We start from the raw sequence: 21,619 nt of genomic DNA on the forward strand, positions 1-21,619 counted from the left end.
GAGAGTTGAAAAGGAGTTAAAAAAACCCTGCCTGTATTCATAAATATATCCTGCTTTAAATTTTTTAAAGTTCTTAGTATTGCTATCTATGATTTATCAACGGTATCATTTGTGTTCGAATGGCATCATCTTGAAGAAAATAGAAAACAAGAGCTGCGCCACAAAACGATGGAAATATCAACTATTACATGCGTCGGTAAAACAATTACTCAACGCTGCCAAGCGGTGAAAATGTTAACTACAAATAAATACATGAAAATTATTATAAACAATTATTTATAAACATTATTATTAATAAATAAATAAAATTCATCATTTATTTATAACCATCATTGTCTATTTTACTAATTTTAGATGCTTTTTCAACAAATAATTACTTGAAAAAGGCAAACCGGCCTCAAAGAGAGTGAAGCCCAGTGAAGCCAAGCTACATATTGCTACATACATAAATACACACTTATATATACATGTGTATACACACTACACATGTAAATATAATACCGTTTTTACTTGTAAAACTGATACACAAGCGATGATGCAAAGCAATGCAAAGCTTAGTGTCAAAATTAAAGTTGTAAAATAATTATATAAATATTATCTAAATAAATAAATTAGAAAATTAATAAAACCAAAGTTTTTATAAAAAAAAACAAATCAGTTGAGTGTATATTTAAAAAAATAAAGTGTATGAAATTAATAAATACGGGAAAATTGGTTTTAAACATTGACAAACATACGCAACAAACAACAACGTACAAATATTTTTTCCATGACCAAACCAAGAAATTACGGAGCAACAAAAAAGTGACACACACATATTGTAGATTATTAATAAAAATAAAATAATTTTATAATAATAATAATATTTATTAACTAATAAATAAATAAATAAAAATATCGTTAATTTTTTTTTAATATTTAAAATTGAATTATTTAATTTTGAGTTAACCGGTATTAATAAAAAAAAAAAGAAAAAAATATTTAAATACCTTTGATGATATAAAAGGCAAAATAATAATTAAATAAAATTTTTTATTAAAATGAGTAACTAATAATAGTATAAATAATAAATTAATTAATAATTATTTTAAATTATTAGTTTATTATTTGAATCCTGCGCGGTTAAATGTTGAATCGTGTGTGTGGTTTTTTTGGTCGTTGAAAAAAAGAAAAAAAGAAAAAAAAAAAGAGAGAGTAAGAGAGAGAGAGAGAGGTTGGAAAAAATGGCTCTCGTTACGTGTCTGCATCAAAAAATCTGCTAGTAAAAGACTTTTTCATAATTGATGAGTCTTTTTTTATTTTTATTATTAAATTATTTTTAATATTTAGAAGAAAAAAAAATTTTTTTTTTAAATAGCCATTTGGTTTTTAATTCAATCGTGATAGGTGTTTCGATGAATGGCTGATAACAATTTTTAAAGGTACACTTTGTAATAATAAAAATTGTTTTAATAAATATTAATAATTAAATATAACAATATAAATTATAAGCAAATAAATTATTTATAGCTACACATAGCTACATGCATAAGAAAAAAAAAAAAAAAAAAAAAAATATTTGTCACCATTATTGAGTTGTTGAATTAATTCGTTCATTTTTTTTTTCATTTTTTTTAATTTAATTTTTTAGCATTATTTAATCATCACCTTCAGGTGTATGTACTCGATTAAGATACATGTTTGTGTGACAATAACATAGGGTTACTGGTAGCATTGATGCTACTCAAACATCGCGTCACACACAGATGAACACCAAAGCAATAAGGCATTTGGATTCTCTTTAATTTGTCCAGTTGATATCATTCAGTGGCCTTTTATTATCCTGAAAATAAAAACCATTAATAATCATTCTAATTGTTAAAATATTTTGTGAGTATTATTATCAATTTCAAGTTGTAAATATTTTTTAAAAAAAGGAGCAAAACATAGTTAACTTATTTTGAGTTTATTAAAGTTTATAAAGATAGTTATCATTGAGAGCCAATCGTATGAAACTTGTTTAACTTTGAGACAAATTTTTGTTGACAATTTTTTTGTAATTTATAATTTACAGACTCGTAAACAGCACAAAAATGCCTCGTGTTAAAAAACAGATAGTATTGGGAGGTCTAAGTAGGCCAATGACACCAGAAATAACACAAAATCATTTAGGTAAGATAATATATTATAAATGTTTTTGAAAAAAATAGTAAATATACCTATATATTTATTTATTTATTTAAAGTAAAAACAGAATTTATCATTGATGAATCATCATTGGACGAGCCACAATCACAAAAAGTTGCTGAAGAAACACCAAGTCCACATTTACAAGATCATCAATATGGACAGACACCTTGTTATCAAGCAACTAAAAAACCTACACAATCATTGTCACGTCCAGAGGTACAAATTTTATTATGATTTTAATATAAAAAAACAATGATGATATTAACAACAATAACAACATGATGAATATATTAAATTAATCATTATTTGTTTTTGTAAATTCATAGAATAACTCAGTTCAAGCTGTTAAAAGAAGACTGAATCTTGAAGCTCCAGTTGCATCACCAAGTAAATCAACATTTAAAGCACCACGTGTAAAACGTCAAAGAACTGGTTCACATACTGGTTTATTAACAAATAATACACCAACAAAAGTTAGAAATGTTGAAAGAACAAGATATGATACATCACTAAGTTTATTAACAAAAAAATTTATAAATTTAGTTGAAAATAGTAGAGATGGTGTTGTTGATTTAAATGTTGCATCTGAAAAATTAGAAGTACAGAAACGTCGTATATATGATATAACAAATGTATTGGAAGGTATTGGAATATTAGAAAAAAAAAGTAAAAATAATATACAATGGAAAGGTGGTCAATTACCTGGTGAACGTAATGATATATTAGAATTACGAAGGGATGTTGCTAATTTAGAAACAAAAGAAAATGCACTTGATCGTTTATTAAATGGTGCTGAAGAAAAATTACGTGAATTATGTGCTGATAGACAATATGCATATGTAACTTATCATGATTTACGTTCAGTTGTTGCATATCGTGATCAAGCAATAATGGCTGTTAAAGCACCACCAGAAGCAACACTACATGTGCCTCAACCAACAAATAATCTTGGTCAACCAAAATTACAAATTCATATGCGTTCATCACAAGGTGAAATTGAAGTATTTTTATGTCCTGATGATCCAGCAATTAAAAATCATAATAATATTAATAATAATATAAATAATAAAGAACATAATCATCGTCATTTATGTAAACAAAGAAGCAAAATGGAAAAACAAAATAATCATAATTCTACAATGTCTTCCATAATAAATGATAATAATACAACATCAACAATTAATCATCATAAAAATCAGACACAAAAAATTAATGATAAAAAATCAACGACAATTGATTGTCAAAATAATAGTAGTAGTAGTATTTCAACAAAATCAATTAATAATATTAAAAATCAAGGTAATAAAACATTTGAAAAAGAGGCATTTGTACCATCTGGTATGAGAGATGCATTGTTAAGTGAATCTGATGATTTTGGTCCTATGGGTGGTGGTAGATTCCAACTACAGACTGATGATCAAAATTCCTCTATAGGTAATTATTAGCTTAATTTTGTTTTTTTTTTAAATTTGATATTTTACAGTATGATAGTTACCTCTTGGAGCTCTGACTGTGACTTGTGTTTAATTTATTGACTTCACATCACAGGCAGAGTTCTAGTTAGGTGGCTATTGCTACAACTACTTATATAAAACAATAAAATAATCATTTGAAATAATGTTTTTTTTTATACTTTACATGATGGATTTTTTTTGTTACAGATATTAATACATTTGACTTGGGCGAGTCACTGCTTTCACTTGAACCACCACTTTCAGAAAATGATTATGCATTTACTCTTGATCATGGTGAAGGCCTTTCAGATCTTTTTGATTATTCATTTTAGGATTTTTTAATAATTAATCTTTGTTTTAAACTTAAAAAATTTCATATTATGAAAAAATTAAATTTTTTTTCATTTAAAAATACTGGCACGAGTTCGTCTTCTCGCAATAAAATATGGCACAAGGAAATAAAAAAAACAATACATTATATTGTTGTTTTAAGAGAAAAAAAAAAAAAAAATCATAACATTGTGTACAAACAGTGTACCCACATTTTTTCATTAAAAAAAAAAAAATTTAAATAATAATATTGACTATGAATGAATCAATATTCCAAAATTCACAAACACGAAAAATTGCCATTAGACACACTCATACTGTTATACTGTTTTTTTTTTTTTTTTTGAATTTTTTTTTTTTTTTTTCGCACAATTGATTTGTAGTTTAAGAAATTCAATTGTATATAATTCAGTGAATATTTTACCATACTTCATCACAAAAAAAAAAAAAAAAAAAAAACAAGCAGACTCTACTGTATGCAAGTCAAAGTGTGCTGAGTCGTTATTTTCTGTCCCAACGTTATTGAGTATATTTATTTTTTCGTCACAGATGCTATAAACTAATTATGATGGCATTATAATTTATAATATGGTGTAGCTCACATCATGAACTCTAGATAAAGAGTTAATTCAGTTATAATAAGTATATTATTGATACTAATTTTTAAATTGACTGAAACAATACGTTTTTGTGCATTAAAAATGAAAAAAAAAATTGATTTATTATTTTAATAAAGACAAAAAAATATAAAAATTTTTATTTATCTTTAAAATTTTTTTGTAAAGCTCCTCAAGTTGATTAATCATTTTTTTTTTTCGGAAATTATTGACTCATTTTTATTCAGCTAAACACAAAAACGTGTGAGTACAAATTTTTGATAAATAAAAAGAAATTTTGTCATAATACTCCAAAGAAATAGTTAAAATTTATCATTAAAAAAAAAAAAAATCAAATTGTGTACAAGATAAATTTTCTAAATTTTTAAAATTTACAGCATATAAATCAATTTTTATATAAAAAAATATTTTCTACATAATTTTCTACCAAAAAAAATAGTAGAAAATATTTTTTTTTAAACTTTTTTTTCAAGTTGATATTTCATATTATTGTTTATAAGTTAATAAAAATTAATTGTTTATTGCTTAATTTTTTTTTTTAATAAAAAAAAATGGTGTAAGAGAAAAAAGAAATAATTTTTTTTTATTAAAAAAATTCACGAATGATTTATGAATTTTTTTGTTAATGAAATTTCATTGGGCTTTTTTTTTTTTCATCTAGGATTTTTAAAAAACATTTATGTTTATGATCCGCGTGTGTGTGGATTTTAAATCTACGTTTCCCGCGCTTTTTTTGGCAAATTACATATGGCGAATCGAATCGGAGATTCCAATTGGTGTCATTGGATATCATCATTTTAAGGTATGAATGAAACGATTTATTTCGAATATCTATTAACAGCTTTTTTTTTTCGTCATTTTGATATTTATTTTTATCAATTCATTTGTAGTATTTTTTCTATAACATTCTAAATTTTATTTAAAACTCTAAATTTGGCGGTGGCAATGCTACCTTATAATTTTAGCCGGGACGAGTGTGCTCACGTTGATGTCACGGTTGCATTTAGCTTTTTTTGGAGTAAAAAAATAAAAAAATAATGCCACGTAGTAGCATTACTTTGGGCTAGTGAAAGTGGGATATATTTATTATTTTTATAAAGCTTCATTTGTATATAAAATCAGACGTCTATTTGTTGATGATTGTTGATAAATAATGCCTATAAATAAAATGCTTTTGTTCTGTCATCTTGTCATCATCTGTTATTGAATATTTCTAAAAAAAAACATAGTGTCATATTAATTGTATACACATTTTGACATTAAGAATAATTTGAAGCTTGTTATTATTTGACATTTTGACATGATTCAATTTGGGGTTATACAATCCTCATATACATACAAGTCATACAACATCAACATGTATGTATTACATTGATACTTGTTTACTTTAATTAATTATGTTATGAATTAATATCCTATATTAAATATGATAGCTCATTGTTTGTTTGTTTGTTGTAGTTGACTGCTCAAAAATTAATTAATTAATTTTCATAAAGAACAGAAAAAAAATGGCTAATGATTCTAGTAGTTCATCAGAATTAAAACAATTTGATAATACTGATGCTTCATTGATGAGTCAATGTTATGAAAATTATATTCTCATTGATGTTGGTGCTAATTTAACAAATAAAAAATATAATCGTGATTTAGATAGTGTTATACAACGTGCTAAAGATGCTGGTGTACAAAAAATAATGGTTATTGGAGCAAGTGTTAAATCAAGTAAAGAAGCATTACGTTTAACAAGAATATATCCTGGTGTACTATATTCAACAGCTGGAATTCATCCACATGATGCAAAATCATGGGAAGATTTAGATACATTAGATGAACTTGAAACAATAGCAATGAATACTGAATGTGTTGCTATTGGTGAATGTGGACTTGATTATAATCGTAATTTTTCTGATCCAGAAACACAACGTTCTGTATTTCATAAACAAGTTGAATTAGCTTGTAGAATTAAAAAACCATTAATTATACATGAAAGAGGAGCACAAAATGATGTTGTTGAAGTATTAAGTCATTATAGAAATAAATTACCACCAGTTTTAATACATTCATTTATTGGTAATGCTGATGAAGCAAAAATATATATTGATGAAGGTTTTTATTTGGGAATAACTGGTTATTTATGTAAAGATAAATCTGATAGTGGTCTTAGACAAGTACTTGAAATGGGAAATATACCATTAGATAAAATTCTTGTACAAACTGATGCACCATTTATGTATCCAAATAATAGAGCAAGTAAATTACCAGAACATGTTAAAAAAGGTTTAACTGAAAGATCAATGACATTTTTACATCGTTATTGTACATTTCAACGTAATGAACCATGTGCACTTCCAGCAATTGTTGAAATGGTTGCAGCATTTATGAAAAAAACTCCAGAAGAAGTTGCACTTGCTACTGCTTTTAATGCACTCAAAATTTTTGGCTTGAGTCAATGATTAATGGTAATAATTAGTAATTAAATTTATTATTTATTATTTATTTATTACAGTCAAAAATTATTGTAATTATTATTATTTTTTTTCTTTTATTATTTGCAGAATTCAAGAGTCCAGTTTTTATAGAACCAACAAAGTCCAGATATTAATTTTTTTTTAACAAATTTAAAGTGGACAATTAGCTTTATAAAATTTATTTTTCGTCAATAATTTATCTATTTTTTTTATTATTTTTTTTTCTTTTGAATAATGCTAAAATATGGCTACGTGCAATAAAACTCATATTTTCTTGATTTTTTTTTAACCTCATAAAATATACTAATTAAAATTTTAAAAATTTATATATATTCATTATGTTTTTTATAAAAACAGGAGCTTTTACACAAAATAATCAGTTTTTTGTTTGATAAAAAAAAAAGAGATCATATCAAAGAAAATAAAAAATTTATATATAACTTAAACAAAGCCGAAATTTGTTTAATAAAAATTGAATTTGTTTGAATTTTGGCTCAAAGAAAACGACAATTCAGCTAAAATATATTATAATATCTAATAATCTATATGTTATTTAATATAATTTAACAATATACATAACATTTGTTGCCATAAATATACAGTACATTATTATTTAAGTGATGAAAATTTATTTTTTTAACAACGTTATTATTTTCTTGTGAGTCCAACATTATAAAAGCTCCTATTTCGAAAATTAATAATCTAATAAATCATATATTTTTTGACATAATTTTTATCGTAATATTAATACAATGATTTGTATAATTTTTTTTTTTTTTTTTAATCTAAAAATATTTTTTTTGACAAATAAAATTATACTAAAAACATTGTAAATAAAAAATGATATATGTATATATTAAATACTTTTATTAATCAAATTGTAAAATTAAAAATGCATTTTTTATTTATCAAGTAATTTTATTATTCGATGGTGTTATTGGAGTCGTTTCTTACATGTGCAATAAACTCGTATTTCTTCATTGTTTTTTAATTTCAAAGGTTGCTGAATGCTGTCAAATTTAGTAGACTCAAAATTGCTGGTAAATTTCAGAGCTATTGGCAGTAGACAATTTGAAGATTAAAAAAAAATTATTGTACATGATTATTGGCTCAAAAAAAAGGAAGAGATTCAATAAGTTGTAATAAAAAACTTAATGGTGCATAATTGATATTTATTAATAAAGAAATATACAATAAGATACTTAAATTAAAAATAAAACAAATAATGAGTGAAATAATGGTTTTTGTGTTGACAAAGAAATAAAATAATGACAAAAAATTAATTATTCAAATATTATAACTAATTATTTATGAGATATGATTCATCACACTTGAACATACTAAGTTTTTTTAGAGAAAAAAAAATCAAACTGAGTGTAAATTTAGATTTAAAAATTTAGTTTAATAAAATAATAATAGGGTTTAATTTTATAGATAACAGACAGAAGTTTGAAAGTGAAAATGATTAACAATAAATTTATAGAATTAATTATTCTAATCCTTTGTAATTTTGTTATCCAAGTCCATGATCTTCGAAAAATCCTTGTGGAGTTTCTTCCTGTAACAAAATTAATATAAAAATTTATATTAATAACTGATTATTATTCAAAAAAAAAAAAAATTATATAGATTGATTATTAACTTTTCTGAAATAAATATAAAAATTTATATTTTCATTAAATTAAATAATACAAAAATACATACTTGACAATATTATTTTATGATAATTATCCGATCACTTATAGTGCAGAGTAAAATAATTTTTCGAAATACAAAATATTAGATTTAATACATCTTTATATATTTGTTTATTATTTATTTATAAAATGGTTAATTAAAAGTTAAAAAAAAGAATAATTCAAAAATGAAAAACAGAATAAAATATTCTGACAATTTATTATAGAGTTAAACACATTTAAAAGAATACTACAAAATAGTTTTAAAATTATACAGTTAAAACGTGAAAATAAATTCAGAAAAATTAGAATATTACAGACTGTGTAACAAGAGAAAATAATTGACAATAATTTTCTTTCAGGCAAGTTTAAAACGAGCCAACAAAATTGACATCACTGTGTTTCGTCATTAAAAAAAAATTGTAATAATTATTTTTAATTTTTAATGACCTTGTAAATTAATTAAATATTAATAAATTTAATATAATTTTTATACTAACAATCTCATAAATAAATCATATTTTTTTTTTATGAATTTACAGGTTTTAGTATGAATTTTTTTCAACACTAATTTAAGATATATATAAAATATTTTTTATTTTTGTTTTTTATATATTGACATACTTCCAGAGATGTTAATTAATTATTAAATAATTGTTTAATTTTTTTATATTTAATTTTTATATCTCATACGAGATTGTGAAGACAGGCGATGATATTGTTGGATAGAAGAACATTCGGGCTCTCTGCGGTTGCTATCACTTTAAAGTTGTTGAATCTTTATAAAAGCCCTATATCTCGTAGTGCACCTTCAACAGCTTCATCCTTACACAAACAAAAAAAAAAAAAAAAACTAACTAACTTATTTTTATTGTTTATTGTCAAAGTATTTTCTTTCTTTTCTTATTTTTTTGTTATTCAATTCTCTTCTAAATTTTATTTTATATTTACGTTAAAAGAGGACACATTTGTAATAATTTTACATTCAAATGAACAGAGATAAAAGAAAATATTTAAACCGATAGAATAAAAAATGACTTTATTGCAAAATAAAAAATAAAAAAGCAGCTTATTTTTCCCACAATTCAAATAACTCGCAATATTTTTTAGTTTTAATTATGAAACGTTTTAAAATGACTAAAAATTAGCCAGGTAAAGAGCCTATTGATGAAAAATATCTTCATGTGGGAAGCTGCTTCATCATGCGATGGAAAAATAAAAGAATTTTACTCTGTAATTTGGACCAACTCACTTGCTTACCGACTTATTATTTTTCCTACTATTTTTTTTTTTTTATTTACATTTTCTTCGTGATAATAATCTTGAAAAGTCTTTCAAAGATTATCATAGGTGCTCATAGGTGTATCGAAGTTTATCTAAAAAAATCATTCTGACATCTAGTGTTGAAAAAAATAAATGAAACATGATCTTAATTAATGAGTTGGCCTATTTTAAATGATATTAAAATTTCATGATAACAATTTAAATTATCTTAATTATAAATTATTAATTACGATTAAAATTTGAGTGACAATTTAGAAAATAAAAAGCTACTCAATCAATTGTATATCGACACTACAAAATATAACAATATTTCTCGTAATTTTATCATTAAAAAATGAATTATTTTTTATTAAAAACAATATATATTTAAATTGAGATAGTCAAAAATTTAATTTTTTTATATTATCTACACAGTATTAACTTTTACATACAGTTTTTTATTATTTCAAATTGATAAGCCCTTTTAAAAAACTATTTTTTAAAATATATAAAATATTCATTCACACAATTATATTGTCGTTTAAAAATTTATATTATAATGCTGTAAATTATTATGCAATAAGCAGGAGAGAATTTTAAATTTAATAGGATAAAAATGTTAAGATAATTGATATTATAAATTTGTACTATCTTAATCTAATAATTATTATTTTTTTTTTATCACAATTTGGATCTTGGCCATTGTCGATTCAAGAGAACCATTGGGTTAATATATTTTCAGGGTAGATAATGAACTAATTTTTAATTTTCAACACTCTAATAACAATACTTTGATTACTTTTTTTTTTTGTAGAAACACATATCCCGATTTTTATAATTTAGTAAATGTATGCAATCACTTATTAATTATTCACACACAAATATTTTATAATTTTGATTTCATAAGATTTGTACTAAACCAGTCTTCAAACAGAATAAAAGAAACATCTAATGTTTTTTACGTTTTCGTTTAAATATATGAACATTTGTTTAAAAAAGATTTTGTTAGTTTTCTGCAGTTAATATTTATTGCAGTTATTTCATAGTGTTTTAATTAAAAATAATATTAGTTAAATTAAAATATAAACTTTATGGACGGTACCAGATATTTTTTTTATATTACACATTTGTAATAAATTATGGCCTCAACCAAATTCTGATAACAGTAATAAAATCAAGATAAAATTCAGGTAAACTGACTAAAATTTTAACTGTATTAAACATTTAAATATTAAAAAGAAAAAAAGAAAAAAAAATTATTATGCATTTTTCATTTGAACAAATACGATTATAGAATTAGCGCAGAATAAAATTATTAATTACACAGTGAAGAAACAAAGATTATTGTTAATATCTTTGTACAAAAAAACAATTAGACAGATATTGAACAATAGTGATAGTTAATAAACGGTAAATAATGTTTGATTTAGACAATAATGACTTCTTTTTTTTTTGTCATATTGAATACAATCAAACCGTTTATGTGAAAAATAAAATGAGACAAGAAATATTACAATTCTAGTGGCTCATTGCCATAACTAACCTCCTGTAATAAATCCTGTGCAGCAATGGCCTTTAAAACATTTTTTTTACTTGTTTCTTGTATTTCACCACCAACCAATAGTTCATCAAGTATGAAATATGCTTTTTCAAAGTTAAAAATGATGTCAAGCTCACAAACCTAAATACAAGAAATTTAACTAATTAACAAATTATTCAAAAACAAATTATTATATGATTACATAAATGACATTTGTTAACTTACACTTCCAAAATATTTGTCCAATAATTCTACATAACGATGAATGATTTCTAGAGTTAACAATTCATTGTCAACTTGTTCAATAGCACAACAAAAATATAAACTTGCATATCTAAAATTAATAATAATAATTAGTTAATACAACAAATTAAATAATTTAATTATAATTTATTATTTTTATACCTTTTATAAACAACTTTAACATCTTTCCATTCAAGAAAACTTGACATTTTTGGTTTTCTTGCAAGAATTGTAGTAATAAGTTCTCGTGTTATTTTCTTTTTCAATTTATCTGGATGTGCAACGTACCATTTTTGCAAACGTAATTTTCCTTGACGACTAAACAACAACATAAATTGCATCTGAAAAATGTCAAATAAAAAGGAAATACAATTTTTTGATATTATAACAAGTTGCTATGTAATTGGAATGATAATTTAATTATTTACCATTTTTAGGGTGTAGAAATGACTAAAATATGATTAATAATTCTTTAAAATTTGGTGAGTGTCAGGGTTTTCATTTGAATTTATCTATTCCTTATTGTATCACCTGACTTGAGGCTTGGCTAAAACAAACACAATAATCTTTTGAGTATTTTGGTTATTCCAACAATATTTACTGCGAATGTAAGACAATTGGGGTAAACATATACAGAGGTGTGTTTTATTGACATTTGTCTATTTATTTTATCAGTCAAACTAGCCTCAACAGTTAAAGTTTGACTGATGATTCAATGATTGGTAAATTATTATTGGACTTGGGTAGCTAAACTACGAATAAATAAACTGAGGTTTGTTATTATTTCATTGTAAAAAAACTAAATATTGTATAAAGAAAAACAATAAATGATTGTATTTACCTTTGTAAGAAATGATAATTTGATCAAACTTTAATTAATATGACAATATTTATAGTAGTAATTTATGTAGTAGACTTAAAGTAGATCAGACTGTAATTCTTTCAAATTTGATAAAATAATTGAATAGAGCTATTATGAATTGAGAGTTTATAAAAATGTAAATATTGTTATAAATTAAATTTATTATGTATTTATATAGTAGTTATGTAAATTGATATATTCTGTATATATTTTTATATTTGTCAATTCTCTGAATGAAATGTTATAAACAGTTTCGAACAGAAAAGTTCACGTTAAGTTAAGTAAATTGACTGAAAAGTTCGGCGACATTTTTCCATTCTTTTTGGCCGAATTTACATGTAAAACTAAGGCCTGCTTTACAAAAGTAGAATAAATTGTATTTTAATTTTTTAAATTAAACGAAAATACTGTTTTTATATAGAGATTATTTATAATAATATCTTTATTGTTAAATAATTTTTTATGTTTATTTGTGAATTATAATATCTCTGAATTTAGAAATTTTTAAAATATTTCTACAACAAGAAAACCGCCATGACAGTTGTTTTTAAAGAATCATAATAATAACAAAACAAATAAATAAATAAAAAAGTATAATTATTAATTAAATATAAATAAATTATTAAATACAATTTGTTTAATATTTTAAATAAATTAATATCTTTTTAATAATTATTTTATTTTAGAATACACAACAACAGCTGACAGTTTCTAGTGATGAGTTGTTGATGAATCACTCAGGACCATTTGCTCTTACATCAACAGGAAAACTGCTTCAATAAATTCATCCTTCTACCAGTAATTTTGAATTTAAAATTATTATTTATTGATAATCTTTTAAAGATAACATACACGAAATTAGTAGAGCTAATTATTCATCATAAATTGATGAAAGTTATGAATTTTTTACATAACAAAATAATCAACAAGAAATTACAATGGAACACAGTCAATTACAATGTACATTTGCAATATTTTCATGTACAATTCTATCAATCATCTACGTAGCAAGTCTCTACATTTGGAAATCACCACATTCAAGGTGATAGAAAAAAATTAAAAAACAATTTCTACGTACTTTTGAATTGTTCATTATGTAACTTTATGGTTTAATTATATTTTTAAGATTATCTGTGGGTTGATTGACAACAGCTACTCTACTAATCAATAAATAATCATTTTTATCTTTTTCAGAGAACATCCAAGTACAATTAAAAAACGTTTTCTAAGTGTTTTCATCATATCTTTGATTTCCCCTGTACCTCTTTACATAGGATTAAACCAAGGACTCATACAACAAGTAATTTTTACAATTTACAATTTAAAATATTATATATTAAATTACAAATTATTACAAGCAATTAATATATTATTGTCTTTGTTTTTATTTTAAGGAAACTTTGTGGGAATTACTTGGTCTAAGATGGTCAGGTTTATTACAAGCAGTTTTAATTCCACTCTTTTTGACAATTGTCTTATTTCTTGGTCCAATCACTATGCTAAGTGTCAATGGATCATGGCGTTTTTATGGTGGTCAGTATATATGTACGTATATACTTTTTACATTATTTAATTTTATACATTAATGTGTTTTTATAATTTTTTTAATTGTAGAACCAACTAATTGGCTAAACAGCATTAAATCACTGATATGGTGGAGAAATTTAGTTGTTGCACCACTCAGTGAAGAGTGGACATTTAGAGCTTGCATGCTGCCATTGTTAATGCAATGTTTTAATCAAAAAATTGCAATTTTTATATGTCCTTTATTTTTTGGCATTGCTCATTTTCATCATATTGTTGACAGAATGAAAAAAGGAATGGAATTTAAACATGCCTTTTTTATATCAAGTAAGTTTAATCAAATATTTATTCATGGCTGTTTTGGGATGATGCATTTTTAAAAATATAAAAGATAAAAACATGAAATTATCCTTATTTCTTTTGTAGGTTTTCAATTTGCATATACAACTTTATTTGGAATTTATGCTGCATTTTTATTTGCTAAAACAGGTAATTTATATTTAATAAAATTTACAGTAATATAATTTTCATTAAATATTCAATTTTGTTATTAGGACACATCATCGCGTCATTCACTGCTCATTCATTTTGTAATCATATGGGATTTCCAGATATTTCTGAAGTTCTTGCTTACAAAAATCCTGTTAAAAGAGCTGGTTTATTGAGTTTATTTTTCATTGGTTTAATTGCTTGGTGTTTTCTTTTAACACCTCTCACAAATCCAAAATGGTTTAACAATAATATTTTTTGGAACGAACAATCTGTTTAAATAAATATCTAAAAGTATATTTTGATGGAAAATAAATTTTTCTGTACGTACCAACATTATTTATCTCCTCAAATTTCTAAAGAATTAAAACTTTTTTACATTATTAATAAAAACAATGTAACAATTAAATATTTATACGAAAAATTATAGTCAAGTTCGAATAGAATATTTATAAATATATGCAACGAATTTGTGTTAATTTGTTTCAATTAAAATAAAATAAATTTTGATATACAAATTGAGCATTAATTCATTTAATATTTTCCTTATTTTTTTTTGCTGATGTATTAACAACATGAGCTACAAGATACACATATTTTTTTTCTAAATTAATCTTTACAAATTAACTAAACATATAATGACACTTTCATATTGAAAAGTACATAATTTAAGAAATAATTGGACTCTGTAAAACAATATATATTCGAGTCATTAACTAAAAAAAAAAATGACATATTCAGTCAGGTTTATGCAGTCCTTTCCAGATAACGTTCAACTTCAACAGAGCCATAACTATTATTGTATAATTCATTGAATGACGCTCTAGACCAAACACCAGCTCTATTTGAATAACTATTACAAGCAATTAATGAATTCATTCCACTTGGTCTATCAATTGGTACTTCTTTATCACGTCTGCATATTGAACGACTTTGACTTCTTATTCGGCAACTATCAGCTGTTGATAAACAACGTCGACAATCATTTCCAACTTCTGAGTATGTATAATGTCCTCGTGAACAGCAACGAATAAATGTCACTGCAGTGCAGCCCTATTTTTATTAATTCATCATATTATTAAAAACATATTTTTTGTTGTTTTTTTTTAAATTATAAAACAATTATATTATTACCACTATTAAATGTACAATAATAATAAACATTGATGCATTTCTGAATCCAATATTATCCAAAAGTATACCAGCTATACTTGGACCAATAAAAGCACCAAGTGCAAATGCACTTGTCCATAAACCACTAATCAAACCATAAGTTTCAAGATTATTTGAAAAGCCATGTAAGCTAAAAAAAAAACAATATATAAGCATATTAATTGAATTTATCAAGTTAAATTTTTTATTGATAAATAAATTGTATATTTTACTTACACAGATGTAGCAAGTGCATCACTAAAACTTGCAACTAATTGTGCAGACATACCTAAACCATGTAAAACAAGACCACAAACTGTCAGGGTAATTGTTGTTTTTGAAGGAACAAATGGTGCTGGACCAATAAGACTAAAACCAACAGCTACCAATAAACATCCAATTGAAGTTGCTACCTGAAAAATTAAAATAAATAAATAATTGTTTCTAGTGTGTTGCATTCGAAATATATTACTTTTGGTTGAAGTCTTTTATCACATAACCAGCCCCAAGCAGGTGCTGTTAGTGCATATGTTCCACCATTTATAACAAACATAAGACCAAGAATAACTGGACTAAGATTAAATTGTCTAAGATGAGGTTCCATTGTAGCTTGTAAAAATCCAATACTCATACTTGTTACAATAATTGATGCACTTGCAACAAGAACACCAGGAATTTTTAAAACTCTTGCAAAACCTTGAAATAAAAATATTACATAATCAGATATTAATAATTAATTTTTATTATAATTTATATTTACCACCAGTTTTATGTGCATCTTGATTTAAATCATCATGTACTGGAAGTACAAATGCTGTCATAACAGCAGCCAAAAATAATGCAGATCCCAATACTGCAAATGGAGTTGTATATCCTCCAATCTAATTTTTTTTTTTTTTTTCAAATAAAAAACTTGTTTTTTATATTAATTTTCTTTTGATGATATATTTATAAATACTTACTTGATAAAGAACACCACCAACAGTTGGTCCAACAATTAAACCAAGTCCAAAAAATGTTTCAAGACTTGCAAATGTTGTTGCAACATTATCAGGAAATTCTTTAGCAATTATTGCAAAACTAGCTGTTAAAAAAGCTGCATTACCTAGAGCTTCAATAATTCTAATAACAAATGAAAGTATAATGAAAGGATAATGTCCATCAATTTTATCTAATAATCCAAATAATATAGCACATGTTCCTGTTGTTAATATTCCACTGTTGAATAAAAGTTTGGGACCAATTTTATTTAACTGCAAGAAAATAAAAAATTGAATTAACATTTAGATAAAATTATTGTTTTAATTAATTTTATTTTTGATTTAATTGTTGTTGTTGTACTTACTCGTTGTCCATATATTGGACTGATAATAAATACAGTCAATTCAAAGATACCAAATACCAAGCCATATTCTGTTGGAGAAGCTCCCTTTTTTTCAGCCTAAAAATAAATTCATTATTTATTATTGCAAATAAATATTTTATCATTATTAAATATTATAATTATAGATAATTAATTCTATTATTATTTATAGAATTTCATCATTTTTAACTCAGTCATTTCATAAGCCATTAATAAAATTATCTATATATATTATAAAAATAATTTATCATTATGTCTGAACCAATAAATGATGATTATATTTCATTCAAAATGCTTTCTCTTCTTTCAATAAAATATATATTTTTTTTATGAATAAAGTATAAGTATATTCAATGAAAAATAAACGTAAAAACATTTCGATAATTCCTTTATAATGTTTCTACAAAATAAATCATTAATTATTCTTTAATTTTGTATATTTAATTTAACAAATTTATTTTGCCAATAAGGAAAAAGAATTTCGTTTTAATTTTAAATAATTATTTCATCTAAATTTTTCACTGTTTTAATTAAAAAGAAAATTGAAATTTTATGATTAAATTATTGCTATTATTAAGTTAATAAAATTATTTGTTAATTTAAATTTTAATAATAATTATAAAACATACTTCCTGAGGATAAAAAGGTGCTTGCAAAGATACACATATAGCATTTGCAAAATCAGCAATGCTAATAACAAAAAGTGTAAGCCACTGACGTTTTGTAAATTTACCAACCATTTCAAATAAACTTTTCAAATATTTTAAATTAAAAATTAATAAAATACTGTATATATAAAATAGATGATTCAGCAAATGTTGAATACATAAATTTCTTGAATTTATGCTCACTGTAATAATCACTCACGATTAATAAAAAAGAGATATCGAATTTATTAGTCTGGAATTTTAAATATTAATATTTTTTTTTTAATTAAACAAAATGAGCTTTGCAAAATATTAATTTATTTCGTCTAAAATAATCACAGATACCTGTGAAATATAATTTTTACATTGACAATTTAAATTCCTTTCAAAAGTATATTATCAGGTAAAAATTATAAATTTTGTATTTTATTTTACTGTGACAATTTCAATACACTTTTTATCATTTTTTTATTTACTTATCTTACTACAAGTATTACTGAACTCTCTTCTTTTTTTTTTTTATGAATGTAAGATAGTTTGGCATAATTTTAGTAAATTATTTAAAGATTATATAATATATTGTATGAAAAAATTTGACTGGTTTTCTCTTGAGACTGACTGACTGATTTGTCAAGAGAAACAATCTACTCAGCTTCCAATATTTACTTGTCGAGGGGAGATTTACTCAATGAAAAAACCTCAAATTGCTTTTAATAATTTCACGACAAAAACAATTTCAAATTAATTTTTAATCAATGATTGAATTATCTTTGTTCAAACTTATTCTCTTAATTTAAATTAATTTTTATCATTAATTAGTAATATAAAACATATTGTACAACATATCAAAGTTTTTAATTTTTTCAAACGAAATGAGGAATCTAATAAACACAATTTTAAATTGTTGTAGTAATTGAACGTAATTAAATATAATTAAATTATCAAAAATATTATAGATTATAATTTAAACAATCTATTTTTACAATATTCATTTCAAGAAAATTTGAAATCATGTTCGTATAAATTGAAAATGATCAACATTCAATAAACAAAAAAAAAAAAATAAATTTTAGAAAAATATCAAAACTTCAGCATAATTATTCTAAATTATTGTAAGCTTGTTTTTCATTTATTTTTGTAAATAAACATAATTGTGAAAATATTATTTCTAATTTTTTTATCGATTCTTCACTTAAATTTTTAAGTAAAAATGATATTCTTTTGTGCATTCTATATAATTGACCATTATTTTCCATATATAATAATTTTTGTATTTTCAAAGCAACAATTGCATCAGTGTACAAAAATAATGCTGGAGTTTCACCACAGTGTATTTCAACTTCAATTATTTCTTCATATTTTATACGTAATTTGACAAATGAATTTTTATCATCATGTCTTGGTACAAGTAGTGTTAGACCGGTTGAATCTATCATAACAAGATGTTCTGGTTTATACTCGTATAATCCAATTCTTATTGTCCAGCACTCAAGTACAGTAGAAATTTTAATATTTGACAATTGTTTTTTATCATTACAGGCAATTTTTTGTCCAATATTGTCAAATAATTTCTCTTCAACTAAAACATCTGTTGGTTTATTATTTTCATTACTAAATGAACATTTATTTGGCACTAATTCAGTACTATTTTCTTCTTTTTGTTTACAACAATCAAATGAATTCAATGATGCTCCACATTTATCACCTACTGTAGATGTTAAATTTTCATTTTCAAATGTATTAGTGTCAAATGATGATGATGGCTTAGGTATTTCATCAGTTTTATATTTAACAGCATAATAAATATTTAATGAATGATAATTATCAACAAGTGATACTTTTGTTTTACCATTCAATGGAATGCCAGCTCGTTTAAGTAAATCATTAAGATAACATTTATCATTTAATAAATTAAATGTAATCAATCTTTCATTATTATTTGGCATTACAACTAATATTTTAATTTGTTGTTTAACAATTGTATCTTTTGGATCATCAATTAATTTGCATGAATATTTATAATTTTTTGGATTAAATAATATTTTGCTTGTTAATATTGAAGCTGAATAATTAATTTTAATTGAATTTATCATTATTTTTGTTGTTTCACACTCAACAATGTAATTTATATTTCCCAATATTGGATGTACAACATGTGATACTTCTGGTTTTTTATCTAATAAAATACCAGCTTGTAATAATAAATCATTAACATAATATTTTTTATTTAATAAATTAAATGTTATTAATCGAATTTTATCACTTGACAATATTACTAACAGTTTAACTTGTCTTTTGACTATTATTTTCTCTTGAATATTAATAACATGATATGATAATTTATGAATTCCTGAATTATTTATAACTTCATTTAATAATTTTGATGTGAAATCATTATTCAATGCATTTTCTTTAACATTAATAGTCGATAAAATATCAGCTTGTTTTAGCAAATCATTAGCTGTCGTTGTTTTTATAACAGCTAATTTATTATTAACTGCTGTTTTATCAACATACATTATTTGTTGATTACTTGGCTTTTTTAATACATCATTGTTTGTTAATACTTGTGACGAATTTTCATTTTTTATTTCAATATTTAATGATGCATTTTGTTCTTTACAAAAATGTTTATTTAATTCGTCATTTTTGTCAGATGGAGTTTGTAATTTTACAACTGAATGATCAACATTATTTCTGTCAATTTTAACAGATTGTGGATCTTTAAATTTCAAAACAAGACTTCGAAGTATCACCGAATTTGATAAACATCTCTTCAAAAAAACTGGATCACAATAAAATTTATTAATGCCTTGATTTTCGAAATATTTACGAGCAACTTCTATCATTTGTTTTGTACTTAGTTCAAATATACGAGCATCTAAAAATGCATGATAAAACAAATTAATCAAATGATTTTGATGCTTGGTCTTCCAGGCTTTTGTATGAACAAGTAGACGTGACTGATAATTTTTCAATATCCGTGATAAATTTATATTTAATTTATATTTGACATTGGTATCTAAAACATTTATAAATTACTTTAATTAAATCAGAGTTTTAATATGCATTATTTTTAGTTGGCAGATGTTAGACAAAAGACAATAGCATCATTGGAATTTGGAGACAAATATACATACCATTTTCTGATGATGATGATGAAGGCGTGCTAGGCTTGCTCTTTGAACGAGTTACAGGAGCCATTGTTGAATAAATTTTGTATTGTTGTTATTTCTATTGTAAATATTTATGTAATCTTTCTGTTATAACTTGTAAATTATTTCATCATGCTAAAAGAGTGCGTCTAACCTTTTAGTACATATTGAACATCAAATGGTACAAAATGTTTTATTCCTGATTATTGTTGTTTTTTTTTATTTTTCTTTTAGCTTTTTTAACACCTGTCTGGTTTTCTCAAACGGTTTTTTTTTATTTATATTTTCTATTGTTAAGGTTTCTTAAGAATATAAAAATAACATAACGGTAACACGTATGTTCTTTTGTTGTTTTAATGTCATAATGATAATAGTAATATCTGTATTATGATTATTATTTCGAATGCTATTGGCTAAAAAAAAAATGTGTGGCAAATTTAAATAAAATGTCAGACTTTTGTTTTCATCAATATAAAAACTGTATATTTTACAGAGATAGATAGACAAATGATTAAGAATTCTAATTGATAAAATTAGATAAGGATTTAGAAAAAATTAAAAAACATATCAATTTATAAATATAAATATCAATTTGTGCTTGAATAAATTTTAGTATAATTTATTAATTATATAAACAAAACTTAAACATATTATTTAACAAAGAAAA

General features: G+C 23.5%; 6 protein-coding genes across 9 annotated transcripts; 3 read left to right on the forward strand and 3 right to left on the reverse strand.

Moving 5' to 3' along the window:
• The first annotated feature begins 525 nt into the window (after window positions 1-525).
• LOC122854847 (transcription factor E2F3-like) lies at window positions 526-4,291 on the forward strand. Its single transcript, XM_044155861.1, has 6 exons — window positions 526-1,421; window positions 1,631-1,869; window positions 2,054-2,151; window positions 2,225-2,385; window positions 2,496-3,603; window positions 3,831-4,291. The coding sequence occupies exons 3-6, from the start codon at window positions 2,073-2,075 to the stop codon at window positions 3,953-3,955; spliced, it is 1,473 nt and encodes a 490-aa protein (XP_044011796.1). The 5' UTR covers window positions 526-1,421; window positions 1,631-1,869; window positions 2,054-2,072; the 3' UTR covers window positions 3,956-4,291.
• Window positions 4,292-5,441: 1,150 nt separating this feature from the next.
• LOC122854849 (3'-5' ssDNA/RNA exonuclease TatD) lies at window positions 5,442-7,931 on the forward strand. 2 transcript variants are annotated; one of them, XM_044155865.1, is made up of 3 exons: window positions 5,442-5,929; window positions 6,004-7,029; window positions 7,126-7,927. In XM_044155865.1, exon 2 carries the CDS (start codon window positions 6,079-6,081, stop codon window positions 7,021-7,023), a length of 945 nt encoding a protein of 314 aa, XP_044011800.1. In that variant the 5' UTR covers window positions 5,442-5,929; window positions 6,004-6,078; the 3' UTR covers window positions 7,024-7,029; window positions 7,126-7,927. The 2 variants fall into 2 exon arrangements, with proteins under 2 accessions (XP_044011800.1, XP_044011798.1); XM_044155863.1 differs by having other exon boundaries at window positions 5,444-5,929; window positions 6,029-7,029; window positions 7,126-7,931.
• A 553-nt stretch (window positions 7,932-8,484) lies between these two features.
• On the reverse strand, window positions 8,485-12,624 carry LOC122854851 (AP-1 complex subunit sigma-2). 2 transcript variants are annotated; one of them, XM_044155868.1, is made up of 6 exons: window positions 12,602-12,624; window positions 12,189-12,307; window positions 11,923-12,101; window positions 11,743-11,851; window positions 11,521-11,658; window positions 8,485-8,596 (listed from the first exon to the last, which is right to left on the reverse strand). In XM_044155868.1, the coding sequence occupies exons 2-6, from the start codon at window positions 12,189-12,191 to the stop codon at window positions 8,552-8,554; spliced, it is 474 nt and encodes a 157-aa protein (XP_044011803.1). In that variant the 5' UTR covers window positions 12,192-12,307; window positions 12,602-12,624; the 3' UTR covers window positions 8,485-8,551. The 2 variants fall into 2 exon arrangements, with proteins under 2 accessions (XP_044011803.1, XP_044011804.1); XM_044155869.1 differs by lacking the exons at window positions 8,485-8,596; window positions 12,602-12,624 and adding an exon at window positions 9,340-9,539 and having other exon boundaries at window positions 12,189-12,309.
• LOC122854850 (CAAX prenyl protease 2) lies at window positions 12,361-15,148 on the forward strand. 2 transcript variants are annotated; one of them, XM_044155867.1, is made up of 7 exons: window positions 12,361-12,532; window positions 13,309-13,664; window positions 13,817-13,922; window positions 14,017-14,155; window positions 14,237-14,473; window positions 14,573-14,635; window positions 14,701-15,108. In XM_044155867.1, exons 2-7 carry the CDS (start codon window positions 13,561-13,563, stop codon window positions 14,913-14,915), a joined length of 864 nt encoding a protein of 287 aa, XP_044011802.1. In that variant the 5' UTR covers window positions 12,361-12,532; window positions 13,309-13,560; the 3' UTR covers window positions 14,916-15,108. The 2 variants fall into 2 exon arrangements, with proteins under 2 accessions (XP_044011802.1, XP_044011801.1); XM_044155866.1 differs by lacking the exon at window positions 12,361-12,532 and adding an exon at window positions 12,944-13,213 and having other exon boundaries at window positions 14,701-15,148.
• Window positions 15,149-15,160: 12 nt separating this feature from the next.
• Window positions 15,161-18,030, reverse strand: LOC122854848 (MFS-type transporter SLC18B1-like). Its single transcript, XM_044155862.1, has 8 exons — window positions 17,780-18,030; window positions 17,133-17,228; window positions 16,750-17,040; window positions 16,548-16,668; window positions 16,260-16,483; window positions 16,025-16,200; window positions 15,770-15,938; window positions 15,161-15,688 (listed from the first exon to the last, which is right to left on the reverse strand). Exons 1-8 carry the CDS (start codon window positions 17,888-17,890, stop codon window positions 15,383-15,385), a joined length of 1,494 nt encoding a protein of 497 aa, XP_044011797.1. The 5' UTR covers window positions 17,891-18,030; the 3' UTR covers window positions 15,161-15,382.
• A 102-nt stretch (window positions 18,031-18,132) lies between these two features.
• LOC122853768 lies at window positions 18,133-21,313 on the reverse strand. Its single transcript, XM_044154186.1, has 3 exons — window positions 20,938-21,313; window positions 19,025-20,819; window positions 18,133-18,142 (listed from the first exon to the last, which is right to left on the reverse strand). Exons 1-3 carry the CDS (start codon window positions 20,999-21,001, stop codon window positions 18,133-18,135), a joined length of 1,869 nt encoding a protein of 622 aa, XP_044010121.1. The 5' UTR covers window positions 21,002-21,313.
• Between the last annotated feature and the right edge of the window lie 306 nt (window positions 21,314-21,619).

Source organism: Aphidius gifuensis, linkage group LG4 (assembly GCF_014905175.1).
Source record: "Aphidius gifuensis isolate YNYX2018 linkage group LG4, ASM1490517v1, whole genome shotgun sequence".
Lineage (NCBI taxonomy): Eukaryota > Metazoa > Arthropoda > Insecta > Hymenoptera > Braconidae > Aphidius > Aphidius gifuensis.